Raw genomic sequence first — 17934 nt, 5'->3', positions numbered from 1 at the left:
TAGGACACCGAGATTACCTGGGATTATGTGGGTGGGCCCACATAATCACGAGTATTGAAAAGTGGCAGCGGCAGCGGGTGGAGGAGCTAATGGGAGAGATCTGGTAGCAGGGATGCCTCCAAGGCCACAGGCGCTAGGGAGGACAGGGGGATTCAAAGTGTGAGGAGGACTTGACCCATGGCCACTGGCTCTGAAGGTGGCCTTGAGCCAGCCTCTAGGCAGCCTCTGGGAGCTCCCAGCCCACAGCCAGCATCAGGGAGACGGGGACCTCCGTGCTGCAGCCTCATGGACCTGAATTTTGCCAACAGCTTGACTCACCCACCAATGGCAGGAATGTAGCCCTGCTGACACCTGATTTCAGCCTGTGAGGGTAGAGAGAGAACCAGCTGGGCCACACCGCGCTTGGCTTCTGATCTGCAGACCTGCTAGATAATAAATGGGCACTTTTTTTTTTTAGACTCTAAGTTTGTTAGGGCATCAGTAGATGAATTAGCATAGAGGAAAATCCTAGCCTAAAGATACTCCTGTTTATACACGTTCTTTCCCCACAGTCCAGACCAGAGCCCTGGCATAAACACTGGACAAGCTGTCCCTCTGTGCCACGTGGAATGTGCAGCCCGAGCCCTTGAGGACTTAACACAGGGGCTGGGCCCTCCTAAGTGCTCCCCAAATGATAGATGCTATTATTATTCCTCTTTCCCCTTTCTTTGCACACGGCAGTAAACATTTGTGAAACAAAACTATTGATCACATAATTTCAGTAATCCCGAGAAACCAAAACTGGGGAAAAATGGTATGTTGGTAAATAAGTTATCTGCTTTGCCTCCGAGCTTTGACACCAGCACTACTGGAGACCGTTTCTCCCACTTCTGGCAGTAGACTCTGTGTGAAGACACACCTGAACCCAGCAAATGGACTCACACAAGAAAGGGTTCACACTTCTGCCCTTTGCTGGTGGGGGGAGTGGCCCCCGTGTGGGAGAGCAGTAGACATTTCTCCACCTCCATACTCTAAAGCCTGTTTTTCACTTTGTCCGACCTTAGCATAAGATTCTTACACATGCCCGGGACAGTCTCCCTACTCCCTCCCCGTCTCATCGCTCTTCTCCCCCCACAGTGCCCACCTGACTCAGCCCCGGACGGGGAGAAGAGCACTATCACTGGATCCCACTCGTGGGTACAGCTGTGCATCTCAGGTCGTGATCCTCCTCTCCTCACCAAAGCCAGGCACAGCATGAATTTAACCAGATGAACTCAGTTTGGTTTTCCCCCTCCCCTTGGTGTTGTCACACAAAGGATGACATGATTTAGGGCACCCTTGAGTTGACCTGTCCTTGCCTTGTGCTGACAGCACCTGCCATAGTTCACCTCCCCATCAGTTTTTCCTCTGATCAAGTATCACAGCCTGTGCTCATCCTAAGGGGCATTACCATTTGGTGTAGTGTGCACATCAGGCTTTCAGCCGCGACAAACGAGATGTCCTGCTGATGTGACAGAATCACTCTCCTCTGTGAGGGACAGTGTATCACAAGTATGTACACCCCATGTTCGGTACATACCTCTCCTTTTGAGTCCCTTCTTCCTAGTGAAGGAACCCCCACTTGATGTGGTATTGACACCATAGCAGGAACGTTCTTCAGCTCTCAGAAGCATTTTATGGGATTTGGTTTGGTTTCTTTGTTTTCCGGGACTGGCAAGTTGTCTGGGTTGTAACGGGGTAACAGTGGTGTCCCTTAATTTGGCATGTCCGTAGCAGAGCTTCATTCATTTTCCTTCCACACAGATTTCCTCCTCTTGTTATTTTCAAAGTGTAACCATTAAGTTTCAGAAGCAGAGGCATTAGTGATGTAACTGCTGTGGGAAATTAACTGTTGTCTGCCCTCGGGACGTGGTGGTGGCATTGGGAAGGGAGAAAGTGATTGCCACACAGCCCGGGTCAGGGCTGAGAGTGGGGTACCGGGGAATTCAGGGATGGCCACGTGGTCACGAATTGTAAGACTGATGAAGACCAGCGGTGCTGGTGGCATTGGGGTTCTGTTAGAGGCCTCCGTGTCCCCCTGCTGCACTGGAGAGAATTATAATACTGAAATAACAGAATCTGGTTTTATATTGCTTTAAAAGAACTCTGGATTTTACCAAATGAGACATTGAATTCAGATGGTGAATCTCTGGAAGGAGCCAAGTTAATCCTTCCTCCCCATCTAGTAAGGGTGCGGGGAAGTTTCAGACCAGCCAGGGTTGGGGATAGCGGGGTGTGTTCGGGTTTTGTGAGGGAGATGCCAGGCCACGGAGATGGTGGAAAGGAGGCTCAGCGTTGGGGCAGCCCCTCGCTCCAGCCTGGAGGGCTGGCCAGCGGATGTCGGCGGCGGCAGGCCGGCTCCCTGAGAAGGAAGCGTGTCTAGAGAAAGAGCCGTGTGTTCCTGGAGGCAAGGATTAGGGATGCAGGACACTGAGCACTGACCCCGGAGGCTTTTTCAGAACAGAGCTGACTCTGCTGGGGGAGGAAGGAGGTCTAGCCAATTCTTGACTTACAATGGTCAACTTAAACCATCTTCTGCCTTTATAGTGGTGTGATAATAGTACACATTCAGTGGAAACCATACTTTGAATTTTTTTTTTTTTTTTACAGATTTTGTTTTTTTGAGAGGGGCGTGAGAGAGAGAGAGAGCACGCGTGTGTGCGTGAGTGGGGGAGGGAGAAGGAGCCCAGGACAAGGGAGAAGCAGACTCCCCACTGAGCAGGGAGCTGATAGGCGACTCCCTCCCAGGACCTGGAGATCATGACCTGAGCGTAAGTCAGACACCCAACCTACTGAGCCACCTGGGGTCCCATACTTCAAATTTTTAATCTGGATCTTATTCTGGGCTAGGGACATGCAGTCCTGTCCTCTTTTGATGCTGGGCGATGTCAGGGGCCGCAGCTCCCGATCAGCCAGCGATCACAGGGGTTAGCACCCTCTATATTTACAACCATTCCATACCCAGACCACCCTTCTGCTTTCAGTTTCAGTACAGTACTCGATGAGGTACATGGGATATTCAGCACTTTATCACAAAGTAAGCTTTGTATTAGAGAATTTTTGCACAACTGGAGGCTAATGGAAGTGTTCTGAGCATATGTAACACAGGCTAGGCTAAGCTATATGTTCAGGAGGTTATTTTATTAGCACTTGACCCTGTGAATATAGTATAGTTTTATTACTGGGGATTTTGCACGTACGGGCCATGATGACCCCTTCTTGAGAAAACCGCCCCATATACACATCAAAGTCATTTTTGTTGTTGCCTTTGACTCATGTCCAGGCTCCTGGTGTAGACAGCCTGGGCCCCTCCCAAGAGCTGTCCCAATTTACTTGTCCACCATCTGCCTTAGCAGAAATCTTGAAACCAGCATTTCTATAGAGGACAGAAAAAGACAGAGACACCCCTCGCATCATGGGGAGTCCATTCCTGGAACATGCAGTACCCGTGAGTACGAGGTGTCCAGGGCAATGAAAGCAGAAAATGACAATCATAAACACTTCATGAATACTCACTGTGTTCCAGGCACGGTTCTAATCACTGCATATAATTAAGAGTTTGAATTCTTTCAGCGTCCGTAAGGTAGGCAGTTGTTATCTTCGCATCGCAGGTGAGGGAACTCGTGCGTGGAGTCCTGTAACCCACCTTTTCTCAGGCGCAGGGATCCTGTGCAAGGCCAGGAGGGGTAGGCGCCAAGTCAGGGAAGACAGGAGAGGCTGGACTGTCACACCCAGGTGCCCCGGAGTTGACCGTGAATGGTGGCTAGTAACTGTGTTTGCCAAGAGCATTGGGTCCATATTGATGTAGGTATTTGAGGAGTGCTATTCTGATTCAGAGATTTTTGTTGGATTATAATTTAGAATTCTTTTCCTCCTGTTCAGTTTGTTTTTGTTTTTGTTTTGCAAATGTAAACATAAAATGCAGAGACTGCAGATCTGATGTCCCTCCACACACCTCCCCATTGAACTTGGAGCCGTGGGGAACCCCTGCAGTGAGGCTCTGGCCCATAGGTACTTTCTCGCCACGGTGTTATCATGGTGATCCCTGAGCACTTGGGGGGGGGGATTCGAGGCAGATGAGGGTGGCTGCCAGCTGCAGGAAATTGATCGGCAGCTGTGCTGACCAGAACTTTTGATCCTGGGGCTGAGCCAGACCTCTGGCATGTAGTCTTCCCTTTGCATTAAGTCAATATTATTTGATATGAAATCAAGGCAAAAATCTCACTTTTTAAGTTCTTCATGCTAAGAGAAATTGGGTCTTTACACTGAGAAGTCCTCTATCTTCTTAGATCCTGTTTTCCATCATAAATACCAGTGTTGGGGGACAAGGGCTCGGGCTGCACATTCCAAGTGGCACAGAGGGACAGCTTGTCCAGTGTTTATGCCAGGGCTCTGGTCTGGACTGTGGGGAAAGAACGTGTATAAATAGGAGTATCATTAGGCTAGGATTTTACTGTATGCTAAATAATCACACATATTCACAGCAAGAACCAACCTTTTATGTATTTTCAAAGCTTCAGGGTGCAACTCCTTGATGAGTATCTTATCAGTTTAGCAAGGTGTGGCTCTGGCACAGGGAAGCAATTGGACACAGGCTACACTAGGAACTTATATTTTAAAAGAAGAAAGAAAGAAAAATCACAGGGAGATGCAAAGATTCAGTTGGCTTTTATGTGGATTTCCCCTTTGATAGGAGATTGCACTTGATTTCTTAAAATTTTTTATTTATATATATTTTTTAAGATGTCCTTTATGGGGGAGGTGGAGCATGAGCAGGGGGAGCGGCAGGCAGAGGGAGAAGCAGACTGCCCTCGATCCCAGGACCCCAAGATCATGACCCGAGCCAAGGGCAGACGTTTAACCCTCTGAGCCATCCAGGCGCCTCTATACTTGATTTTTTTTTATGGAGTCTGAACAAGGATTTTGAGTGATCTCGAGTTGTTCAATTTTGACACCTTTGTCCTTCTATATTTAAGTATCATCGGTATGTTTTCCAGGCACAGTGAAATTCATCCTGGACACCTGTGGGAATTTGGTGTGTGGTTAGTGTTGCTGCAGGGTCGTTGTTTTCAAGATTCACGGTGGGGCTGAGCACGCCTCAGCTGTACCCCACCCCTTGCCCATCCTCTTCCCAGCATAAAAATAACGTCCTGTGTTCTGGCAGGAAGGCTGTTTTGGACCTACTTAAGGAAATACTGTGAAAAAGGAAAACATTAGTTTGCTTTACTGTTTCCCTTCCTTGATCATTAATTTGAGCTCTTTTAGGGCTCATTGCTTAGGTCCTATTTTTCTGGCGATGATTACAGCATATGGGCCCTTGTAAATGTTTTGGGGTCATAGGAGGGTCACCTGGTGGACACAACTCCAGCAAATGAACGGCTCTTTCTCCTGTTTTCTTCCTCCTTCTTTGTTTCTCCTGTTTTCTTCCTCTCCCTCCCTTCAACTTAGATTTTTGGATGTCATGCTCATTTTTGGTGTATGTTTCTTATGATGAAATTGACATCTTTTGAGGTCTTTATTCCCCCTCCACTGTGAGGGTTAGCTTTGCTGCTGTATTCTTATTAATATCGCTCAGTATTTTTGTAGCACTTCTCATTCTGATTATTTACACTCCTTCTAAATCCCTCTACCCCCCCTCCCCCACTCTCCTCTTCACAATTACTAACCCAAATAATTACTCAGCAGCCTCTGTTGCTTGGTCCCTTTTAGGACAGGAACCGGAGTTAGAGTCATTAATTCTCCTGGCAGAACACATTCTTGTGGGAAAGAAGAGCTATTCGAAATACTAATTTTCATGACTTCAGATTCTTTTTTTTTTTTTTTTTTTAAAGATTTTATTTGTCAGAGCGAGAGAGAGAGGGCACAACAGGGAGAGCAGCAGGCAGAGGGAGAAGCAAGCTCCCTGCCGATGCGGCACTCGATCCCAGGACCCCGGGATCATGACCTGAGCCGAAGGTGGACACTTAAGTGACTGAGCCACCCAGGCGTCTCAGACTTCAGGTTCTTCTTAAACACGATGCATCAGTGTTGCTACTTAGACCTTGTGACAGACATAGTTTTTATGGCACACCTTAGCCTTTCCAGGTGGGATGACCAGGAAGCTGCAGTCAGGCTGAACCACAGATGTGAAAACAACAGACCAGATGCAATAGCCTTTTGGATGAACAGGCCCCAGTCTCTGGGTTGGATCTTCACCCAGCTCACTTTTAGTGAGCACAGTTCCAAACCCGGCCGTGGCCGTGGCGGGGTATTGGTTTTCCATCACAGATCCCCAACCCTGTCTAGCCCTTCTGATGCATGAGATCTGCTCAGGAGTCTGCATTTACATGTGCATGGGTGTCAAGGTGGGGGCACCCTCCTGCAGAGAGCAAAGCTATGTGGAGAGCCTAAGGAAGAAGGATCGCTTGTTCTCGGTGACTATCATCTGGTGAGGAGGGCATGCTGGCAGCTCTAGCGGGACAAGGCAGAACTTGGGAATCAGCCAGCGGTGGGGCAGCGAATGGGGAGGGTGATTATCCCAGATTATCAGGTGATTATCAGGGCGTACAAGAGGGCTCCCCCCACAGGCCGACTTCTGAATTGAGCCTTGAGGGAGGAAGTGTGGACTCCTGTATAGGCAAAGGAGACAATGAGGAGGTTGGAAATGTTCGTGCCTTTTGCTTGGTGTTGGACTTGTGAGGGACAAGCTCTTTGGTCCCCTTTTTCTCTAGTCTCTGAGGCACTGACTTTCTTCGCTGCAGGTCTTATCACCTCCAGAGTAAAAACAGCGCTAAGTGATTTGTTCTGTGAGATCACAACCCATACCCTTGATTTTTTTTTTTTTAAGATTTTATTTATTTATCTGACAGAGAGAAATCACAAGTAGGCAGAGAGGCAGGCAGAGAGAAAGAGGAGGAAGCAGGCTCCCTGCTGAGAAGAGAGCCCAACGCGGGGCTCGATCCCAGGACCCCGAGATCATGACCTGAGCCGAAGGCAGCGGCTTAACCCACTGAGCCACCCAGGCGCCCCCCCCCCCATACCCTTTATTTAAATGGTGTTTGGGAAGAAGGGAGCCAGCTCCAGAGGCCAGGCACACCGGCCGTGTGCTCTCCGGGGTGGCACTCAGCTCTGAAGGCCTGGCCGGGTTTAGTCTGTGGTGGGTCTGGGCCCCTTCTGCTTGGAAGCAGCACTGGGGTGCAATGAGGGATTTTCCAGACAGAAGGTGCAACATGTGTGTGTGGAGTTGGTGGGCTGCTGCACACACCTGTTGTCCTTGAACTCAGAAGCAGGTGAGCAGGGACAGACTCATGCTCTTAACGGTCCCGTCTGTAAGCTGCGCAGAGGGTAACACAGCCTAAGAAGGGTGGCTTTCTGTGACACCTGGCTTGTTAACTTACAGCTCACACAATAAACTTTTTGTTTGCTATTTATTTTTAGTAATTTATTCAGAATGACTTGGGCAGAGGGCGGTCAGAAAGCATTCACAGGCTTTTCCTCTCGTTAAGATAGAGATTCTTAATGAATTTCCATGTTAAGACTATAAACGATGTCAAAAGGTTTGGGGTTTTCTTAGTTTTCTTGAAGAAAGATTGGCCTTTCAAAAGTATGGGTTCTGTTTTTAGATTAGTAGTTTTCAAATGTGGCTTTAAAATGTGTGTGTGGGGGGCGCCTGGGTGGCTCAGGGGGTTAAGCCTCTGCCTTCAGCTCAGGTCATGATCTCAGGGTCCTGGGATCGAGCCCCGCATCGGGCTCTCTGCTCAGCGGGAAGCCTGCTTCTCCCTCTCCCACTCCGCCTGCCTGTGTTCCCCCCCTCTCTCTGTCAAATAAATAAATAAAATCTTAAAAAAAAAAAAAAAGTGTGTGTGTGTGTGTGTGTGTGTGTGTGTGTGTGTATACATACACACAAATCTATATAGAGTCTCCCCACTGGGAGTGTCTGCATCTGGATGCTAGGGGTCCAGGTAACCCCCCTTCAGAAGCCTCACGGGGTAACTACTATATAACAGGGACTGACTAAGGACCTTGAATGACTGGCTCAGGAGCCTGATGTTAGCTCTTAGATTCCTGGGGTAGAGAAAGGGAGGAGAACAGATACATAAACCCAGACCATTCATTTTGACTTCAGCCTTAGTAAAAGTCACACCCTTTTTCCACTAATACTCTTTTCATCTGCTTTTACTGATCATGAGTATCTTATTTTGTTTTGCTGTCCTAACCATTTTCAGTTGTACTAGCCAGTCCTGTTAAACATGCTGTGTTAGAACCAATATCCAGAACTTTCTCACCTACAAAACTGAAACTCTGTACCCATTGAACAATAATGCTCCTCCCCCAGGCCCCGGGACCAGTGATCTATCGTCTTTCTCTGAGTTTGATGACTCTAGGTAGCTCATACAAGTGGAATCCTACAGGATTTGTCTTTTTGTGACTGGCTTATTTCACTTAGTGTCACGTAATCAAAGTACATCCCTGTTGTAGTATGTGACAATTCATTTTAAGGTTGAATAACATTTCACTGTGTGTGTGTGTGTGTGTGTACACACACGCACGCACTGTATTTTGTTTATCTGTTAATCTGTCTGTCCGTGGACACCTGGTTTGCTTCCACCAGGTGGCTATTGTGGATAGTGCTGCTATGAACATGGCTGTGCCAATATCTCTTAGAGACCCTGCTTTCAGTTCTTGGGGGTTATGTATCCACAAGTGGGATTCCTGCTGTTACGTTAATTCTATTTTTAGTACTTTGAGGAATAGTGACTGCACCATTTTATGTCACCACTGAAGTGCACCAAAGTTCCACTTTCTCCATTTCCTCAACAGCACCTGCTATTTTGGGTTTTCTTTTCTTTTTTTTTTTTTTCTTGATAGTAGCCATTCCAGTGGGTGTGAAGTGATACCTCATTATAGTTTTGATTTGCCTTTCTCTGATGATTAGTGATGTTTGCAGGAAGTACTCCTTCGAGTGCTGTGCCATTTTTTGAGTTCTTCGATTATGTTGTTGATTTGTAGGAGCTCTTTATATATTCTGGATATTAACACCTTCTCATATATATGACTTGTAAATATTTTCTCCCATTGTGTAGTTTGCCTTCTTACTGTTGATTATGTCCTTTGATACTGTCAGAAAAGTTTTTAAACTTGACATAGTTCCATTTTTCTATTTTTACTTTTGTTGTCTTTGCTTTCGGTGTCACATCCAAGAAAACTTTGCCAAATCCAATGTCCTGCAGCTTTTTCCCTGTTTCCTTCTTAGAGTTTTATTGTTTTAAGTGTTACATTTAGGTCTTTTGCCTATTTTAAGTTAATTTTTGTATGTAGTGTAAGATAAGGATGTAACTTTTTTTCTTTTGCATATAGTCAGTTTTCCCAGCCTTATTTGTTAAAGAGACTGTTACTTTTCTTCACTGAATGGCTTGGTATCCTTGTAGAAGATCATTGACCCATGTACACAGGATCTATTTCTAGACTCCATATCCTTTTCCATTGGTCTTTGTCTCTGTCTTTATGCCAGTAACACTGCTTTGATTACTATAGCTTTGTATTGTTTTGAAATCAGGAAATGTAAGTCTTCCCACTTTATTCTTTTTCAAAATTGTTTTGACTAGTCAGGGTCCCTTGAAATTCCACATGGATTTCAGGATGATTTCTTTTTTTTTTTTTTTTTTTTTTTTTTTTTCTGTTTCTGCAAAAATCACTGTTGAGGATTTGGTAGAAGAAGACTTTTTAAAACAATCACTTCAGGAGTTGGCCTGAATAGTCTTAGCCAAAAAAACCTCATAAATATCTAGAAGATGAGACCTACAGTCTTTTACAGATTGTTCTTGCCTCCCTTGAGGAATGGTCACGGTATAGGAAAAACCATTACTGGGTTTTTCCATGAGCCTGTTGCATACCTAGAATCCCTTCCCAAAGATGCTATCTGCTAGATAGAACCATCTGGCTTGCCCCTTGACCTCATCTTTGTGGCTCGTGTGTACTGAGCCTCCCAGTTGTGTTGGGCTTGAAAGACTGAAATAATTAGGATGAATTAAGTGGAGACCAAGCTCACAGCCTAGAATATTGTGCTCCTATGTTGAGTGACCACTTCTATCCCTCATCTGAGGATAAGAACCTGCCATCTGGCCCTCACCCCTGGGTGGGAGAGTGTGTCCAGAAGCCACTCCACTGCCCCAGAAGGTACTGCGGTGATTACCATGCCATCCTGGGCATGACAGGAGATTTTCAGTGGGGGAGATGTGGTGAGTGGGTATGGTTAGGGAGGTTGGGCATTTTTGGAAGGGAGGGGATGTTCTGAGAAAGTTCTGTTGGAGAATTCACCATGGGGACTGTTTTTCCCCGTTGGCCTGTTTTGCCTGTTGTTTCTGAAGCCCAACCCCTAACATGCCATTACCTAAAAGCAGTGGTGCCTGGCTGGGAAGATGGTGGGAGGCCAGGGAGATCCCCGCAGGCCCTCTTGCATGGGGGCTGAGGCCATGTACAAGGAGGGTTCATTTTGGCAGCAGCGTCTCTCTCGGATCCCCCGTCCTTCTGCTTGCTGTGATGGTGATGATGTTTTTGCTCACCCAGAGCTGAAGTGGAATGTTGAGCACGGCACAGAATCATTTGTCTGCAGGGATGGCCTTCTGATATGTGCTTCTTCATACCTGCTATTTCAGAGGGAGATGTTGCTTCCCAGGAGCCTCTCTTCTCTGTGGCCAGTGCTGTCTGACCCTGGAGAACAAGGGTTGGGGATGGCTCACAGCGAACTCCTGTGCAGGAGGGGAGTTGTGGAGAACCCAGTCCTTTTGCCATCCACAGCCTTGAAAACCACTCTCCCGATCTAGCTCTACTGATGGCAGTACCGTAAAATGCTCGAAAAGCTCTGGGTTTGGATGCCTGTTGAACTGGGTTCAAATCTAGGCATTGTCATTATTCAGCTGCTCCACCTGCAAGCTTCTTAATCTCTTGTGTAGAACAGGAATAATGGCGCTTTACCCTCAAAGTCATGATAATAATTATGATGCATTATCTCTGCTTGGTGTTGGTTGTCAAAACCTGTGTCTTCAAAATGTCTCCTGCTTGGAACTCCGCAGTCTTCATTATCGGCGCAAGTCCATACTCTACCCTGGTATTTAAAGTCTCATACGCGGTTGCCATACCAAACTTGTCACTTAGACCTTTCAGAGCCTCTGCAGATATTCTTGTCCTTTCCCATCCCTGGTGCACAGCACCCTCATTCCCAAGTAGCCTGAGCGTGAATGAGCTCCTTGCTCATCTCTCCCCATAGCTGGGTCCACCTAGAGGCCAGACCCCTTGCCCAGGCACCTTCATCAGACCAGGATCCTCCAGAGCTGGCAGTTTGTCATTGTATCTCTGCCTGTGTCCTTCCTGAGATAGGCGTTTGATGCTTGAAATATTGTTCTCAGCCTTGGTCTCCAGGGTGTCTCTATGCTCATGAGCCACTGAGCAGATCCTCAATAAATAATGTCAGTGAAAACAAACAAAAACAACCCTCCAACTGTCATCTCAGGGTCCGGGTTTATAGACACAAAATATGTGAGAACCAAGCAACTAAAGCATATTTTAGTGCTTTTATGTCAGATTGGCTTCACAAATTAAAAACCTTGTCTGCTTTAGATAGTTGTGCTTCATTCAATGTCTGGAAAATCGGTCTTCCTTCCTATTTTCATGCTGTGCCTGGGTCAGATCTCAGAAACAGTCAACTCTGTAATCAGATCGCCTCTGATCAGAAGAGAATAGGCCCAGACAGACTTTCTGTCTTTGTTTAAAATTCTTCTAATTACAAAAGCAGATTCGTTTTTATGAAGAATGAAAGAGTAACAATGACAACTTAAGTGAAAAATATAGAAATGCCTCTGTTGTATAGCCCGATTCTTTGGAGTCAGAATGTTTTTAGTGTTATTCTTTGGAAATCACAAATTTCCGGTCTTGTCTCCTTTAGTTGACCAGATATACCACCTGGCCTCTCCAGCTTCCCCTCCAAACTACATGTATAACCCCATCAAGACCCTGAAGACCAATACCATTGGGACACTAAACATGCTAGGTAAGTTGTCCTTTCCTCATTTTGCAGCGCTTGCTAGGAATGTTCTAGACAATTCCATGCATAGGTCATTGACATTCTGTCAGTTTGGTCTTGGTCTGTAGACCCTTTCCTCATCCCCTGTCCATGCTCTTTCAGAGTGCCTTATGAGCCAGGGGACACAGTTGTCCTAGTACCCGGTCAGCATGGCCTCAGTTAAATCCCCTGGGAGTGACCACCGGTCACTGTGACCACGCATCCTTCCCTTTCCCCTGTGACATGGTGTGTGGGCCTCTGGGCTGGAAGAGGCACTGGCGACTCTGACCCAGGGTTGGGCCACTGTGGACTGCACACACCGGGGTGTCAGGAGCGCTCCTGGGAGGAGCAGAAGACTAGCCGACGTGATGGGGCTGGCCAAGCTGAGTCCCCGCGTCTAGACTGAACTCGGGGTTCACTTTGAAGGCGAAAGGTGACAACATGAACACCGTAAAGGTGGCCGCCCATACGAGTTCACAACACGCCTCAGATTTATAGCTGTGGTGACCCATACCTATTAATGCTTAAATTAGAGACATCTGAAGTTTGACACGGGTCTCAAAAGCTAGGATATGATGAGTTGCAAAGGAGAAAAAAGGAACCACTTTTTAAAATGTCAAGTGGAGATGGATTTAATTATGGGAACATTTAAAAGAGCTTCTATAAATGGATTTTGGAAAATACAGCACTAAATTTTAAGCCTGGAGACAAGGGATTGAAAGGGCAGCCGGAGATTGGTTTTTTAATCTCTCAGACTAAACATTCTGGGGGGTCAAGCTCTGCGTGAAGTAAAGTGATTCATTCCCCTAGTCTAGAAAGGGCATTTGTTCTCCTCTTTGTTGCGACCTGCCCTGGCCACCAGAGGAAACAGAGTCCCACTTCTGCTCAGAGCTAAGACGTTGGGAAAGCTGCTTGCTGTCCATTCCTGCCTCCGCCGGCTCCTGCCCCTGCCCACACTCTCTGGCTCCCCCAGCTGCCTCCTTCTTACCTGAGCTAGATGCCACAGGGGAGAGGCCACGAAGCCCTGGCTGTTTAAGAAGATGGTATTCATGGAGCAATCCCTGTGCCTGAGGCACTGTCCTGTCCTCAAATAAGGATCATCCTCAGGCTCTTCTGCCAGGAAGAGGCAAAGAGGCCTTGGCGTTTCCTGGAGGAGGTGATATAGGGACCAGGCACCAGTGGCATGGAGGAGGAAGGGACCTTTCTGGGGAACGCTGTTAGAGTTCCAGGCGGAAGAGACCCTTGAGCCATTGCCAAGATCGGACTTGGAAGTCTGGAAGGAAGGGTAAACTCCTTTCAGGAACAACGGGGACAAAAGCCGAGGTCGGGGGGACAGTTGCTGGGCCACACTGACCCAAGAAGAACTTCATATCCTGAATGGAGAGAGACGTTGTCATTAATCATTTCACACCTGAGACAAGATGTAGTGAACCCCACGCGGCCCCTTCCTGGTGGGCCCCTTCCCCTTCTGCGGCTCCCTACTTCCCTGTGCCTGCACTCGGCTTCTTTAGGGTGAGACTCCTTTGTCTGGTCTCTGCGTAAACATCTGGGCACTCCAGCAGCGCACGTGGGCTCCCCTGGCTCCCCCACCAAGGGGTCTTCGTGGTGATGGGATGTCTCTGTCCTGAGTGAATCTGTGTCACTGTCATGCTTGTGATACCATACGCTAGTTCTGCAGGTTTTTACTGTTGAGGGGGGTTCACAGTAAAGGGTACACGGTAAAGGGTCCTCTGTATTGCTTTGTATGACTGCATATGAATCTGTAGTTATCTCAGAAGTTTATTGCCCAAAAAAAAAAAAACCCCAAAAAACCCAGCTCGGGCTCCTTCCTTTTGAAATTCCTGTCATCTTGGTATAAATTATAAAGCCTATAAATTGCATACTGTGCTCCGTTCCTCTAACATTTTTTATTCCACTGCGCTGTGGCATTTGCACAGATGATCTCCAGATCCTTACTGCTCAGCAGCCCAATTCTCTTGTTCCTGTTGCTGGTCTTCTGTCTTCACAGCTCCTTACTTCCATCACCCGGTGCTCCCACACCTGCTGCCCTGGGCCCTGCACGGTGGGGCCTTCTAGGTCGCCAGCCACCCCTCGCAGTGTCTGCAGGTGGCGCGTGCATGCCCAGCTTTTCACGGGCAGCTCCGTGTGTAGCACAGCTGGCCCCTCAGGCTGGTGATGTCTGTGCACACAGGCTCCCTGGGGGAGTACATTCGAGAGGCCCCAGGTTAAGCAAAGGGCAGTGGGTTTCTTTGACTCAGGGTGGCTGTGAGCCTCTGAGGAACTGCTTAACATTGGGAGTTTGTGTCTGGAGGACTTTCCATACTTACATGACCACCATAGAGCACGATGTTCTAGCCTGTTCTCCCTGCAGGGGTCTCACGCAGGACACAGTTCAAAGCTGGACACGGGAATGTGGAGACTTGCTTTGGAGAAGGAGCCATTGACGCTGAGCCTCAAAGGAGGCAGGAGGACAGGCTAGAGGGGCCGGGGAGTGGGGAAACTGGCTCGGGCATCCTCGGGTGCCCGGTGACCTGTGGAGGAAGTGGCAGGTGGACCAGCTTGCAGGGGGGGCAGTAGAAGTGAGGGTGCAAAAGGCCTTGCCTTCTGCCTATCAGTGGTAATCCTGAATCTACACCTTCCCAAACTAACAGACTCGTTTTTGGCCCTACCTCCACTTACCACTATCTGACTAAATACTGTGCTTCTCAGGGTTCATTTGCGTTTTTCTTACTGTTTTTGTTTTTATTTTGGTGCCAACGTAGGTACAAAATGAGGGGATGGTTCACAGTGCACAAATGATTAGATATGATTCCTACTAAAAAATTGCATAAATTGGCTACAAAAATGAGCAGGCTCGTGTCATCCCCTCGTTTCCCCGAAGCTGACAGCCTCTCTGACTATATCTTTGCTTTCTGTAGGACTGGCCAAACGAGTCGGTGCTCGTCTGCTGCTGGCCTCCACCTCGGAGGTGTATGGAGGTGAGTGGGGGGGCCCCACAAGGGCACTGGTTCTGGGGCCCACCGGACTGCCTTACGTGAAGAAGGAAGCAAAAATGAGCCCAGGCTTCCGCTGTAAGAAGGCCCTGTCTGCTCTCCCGGTTTGTGCGCAAGGCAGCGGAGAGACTTCCGAGCTCAGCCATCCATGTCTGCTCTCAGTGGGCCGAACCCCTGTTCCTCCTGCAGAGGAACACGCTCCGAGGACCCCATCCTGTCCCCCGGCCATTAAGGCCCCACCATGGACGAGCCCACCAAAGTATTTTTCCCAGTCTGCTCTGAAAGGACCCAGGGATCGTTGGTCAGGGATTTCTTTTGCCAGTTGGCTGAGCTGATCCTTGTTCTTCGGTGTGAGAAGTGGGTGTGGTAAGCCTGACCCACTGAGATCTCCGAGGTTGGCCTTAGCTCGCTTGGCACAGAGAGAGGTGCTGATTGCCTGACCTGTTGTATAGTGATTTCTGGAACAGTCTTAAGTAAGTAGTGCCAGAAAACTCCTGAGTGTGTTTTGCCAACCTGCAGCACCTGCCCAGCCGTGAGGCCCGTGAAGGTGGCCAGCATTCGGACTGGGGCGAGGGCTGCGGTGCGGTTCATGTTGATTTCTGTTCGGCCCCAGACCAGCTGCTGCAGCATCATGGAGAGCTGCTCAGTTGACGTAGCGGAAGCTGGACTCTGACGTGGTGTAATTCGTCTGCTGCGCGTCGTTATTCTGGGTGGAGAAGTGAGGAAGTCGGGACAAAAAAGCAAGAGATGTGTGTTGTTGTTTTTTTAAATAAGGGAATCAAGTGAAAAAAAATTATAGAAACAGAAATTCTGCTAAGTGCAATTCTAGTCTTTGTAATCCCCGTGAAAAGGGACAGCATCATCCACTCTGAAATCTGGGCAGTTAAAAGCAGCCGCCGCCAACCTGTTCGCCCCGTTGCTTTTGGAACAGGCATTGAGGGGACTTGCGTTCCCCCATCCTGCCCTTCCCAGAGCTAGACTTCCCAAGGGATTGGTATGTTTCCATTTATAGAGCATGGGAGGATCCCCCTTTGCTTCCTGTGTCACAAGAGGAGTGGTGTTGATACAGTTCAAAGGGCTGAAGCTTTTTAAATGTCTCAAATATGAAGGTACTCCTCTTATTGGTCCAAGAGGACACAGTGATGTGTTTTTCCATGTCCAGCTTTCTTCCTCATTTATTATCTGCATATTTGATGACACCTTATGTTCCTTAAGGTTCTTAAATGACCCCAGGGTGTAACTGGCTGGCTCTGGGGTTTGATCAGTGCAGTAAACGGATGCATCGTGGAATGGGGGCTTGGTGGGTTAGCCTCACAACATGCTGAGAAATTTGAAGTCTATTTTGACTCTAGATCTTTTATAATGACAATGTGGGGACTTTATAAAACCATCTCTTGAACCTTGAACATCTGGACATCAGCCCGGGGGTGCCCATCAAGGGGCAGAGGCAGGGGTGTGTCTGATCTTCTGTTTCTTGCCATTTGCTAAATTTAGGATGGTCTCTTTGGAGTCTAGGAGGCCCAGTTCTTGTCAGAAGTCCCCAGAAAAAGTCTGCTCTCCATCATCTGTTACATCTGTGTGAAATTAAGTCACTGGTTTTCTTCTCTTGGGAAATATTCCCCATGGATCCTCCCTCTGATCCTGCAGGAAAACTATGCCCCCTTCTTAAGAGAATTTTAAACCACAGCAGCAGCTAGAGAGGTCAGAATCTGTGCCTTGATGCTGTCACACTGCAGGAGGCTGCCAGCCTCCTGAAGGGGGCCGGCTGGCTCAGGCTCCTGTGCGTTCACATCTCTGTCCTGCGTGGGTCCTGTTGTCCCATGGGCTGTAGTCAGATTTTGGCTTTAAGATAAGCAAGAACTGAATGTATCATATAGAGTCCCTGTACATTGTCCAGATTTCTTGGCAAAGATTTATACATTTTAACTGTGGCCGTATGTACCATATACGTTAGGTTTTAATTCACATTCCAAAAATATACTTGCATTACAAAAGAATTTGTTTCTTTTCTTTAAATAGTCTGTTCCCTTGGCACATTGTAAAATGGGATTGATTTACACACCAGAAAGACAAGGAATTGGGAAATATAAAATGTATGCTAAAGGAACAAGCATCCCTTACGGCACTCTGTCCTTCTACCTACATTGACCAGGGTACTAATCGTCTCACTGAGGTTCTCAGTGAGCCTCTCAAGTTTGTTCTTGGGTTGTTGGCACATGGGAAAGTCCTGTGTTCTGCAGAGATGCTCTTAAAATCATTTCAGTAAGTACATGCTTTACTATAATTATATATTTTTTAAATATAAAGTGGAACCATATATCCCTTCACATAGATAACATTTATTTATAGCCTTGTTAAATGTTAAGAACGATTTACGGGAGAGAGGAGAAGCTTGAATTTGAGAGACCTTGGTCTTTTAATTTATTTTTTTTTTCCATGTAAAACACCATCCTTAGTTAATATGAGAGGTAAGAGCAGCGTGTCACTCTGGAACTTGGGAGAATGGACTGTTCCACACTGATAGGTATCTCCCCATCTGTAAATGTTTACCTTGGTCTTTCTGGAACAATCTTGAGCATCATAAATATTCATCGTTGAGAATGCATATGAACCTGATGAACACAGTCTCACTTTTCCGTACTCCTAGATCCTGAAGTCCACCCTCAGAGTGAGGATTACTGGGGTCACGTGAATCCAATAGGACCCCGAGCCTGCTACGATGAAGGAAAGCGCGTTGCTGAGACCATGTGCTATGCCTACATGAAGCAGGTATCGAACCGGGTTCTGGGGACTTGGGGTGTAGACACGTGGAACGTCTGTTCCATCAAACTCAGAGCGGCCATATGGCAATGAAATGCCGTGATTAAGTCCACCTGACAGTGGTGA

General features: G+C 47.5%; 1 protein-coding gene across 2 annotated transcripts in view; it reads left to right on the top strand.

Moving 5' to 3' along the window:
* UXS1 (UDP-glucuronate decarboxylase 1) overlaps positions 1 to 17934 on the top strand; it is an 89836-nt gene that overhangs the window by 45107 nt on the left and 26795 nt on the right. For both annotated transcript variants that reach the window (XM_047745618.1, XM_047745619.1), the window contains exons 7-9: positions 11939 to 12043; positions 14974 to 15033; positions 17696 to 17817. In XM_047745618.1, coding sequence (XP_047601574.1) covers positions 11939 to 12043; positions 14974 to 15033; positions 17696 to 17817 — 287 coding nt within the window. The remainder of the gene's footprint in view (positions 1 to 11938; positions 12044 to 14973; positions 15034 to 17695; positions 17818 to 17934) is intronic.

Source organism: Lutra lutra, chromosome 9, assembly GCF_902655055.1.
Source record: "Lutra lutra chromosome 9, mLutLut1.2, whole genome shotgun sequence".
NCBI lineage: Eukaryota > Metazoa > Chordata > Mammalia > Carnivora > Mustelidae > Lutra > Lutra lutra.
The sequence above is the reverse complement of the archived record's forward strand: the minus strand, read 5'-3'. Positions and strand labels throughout refer to the sequence as shown.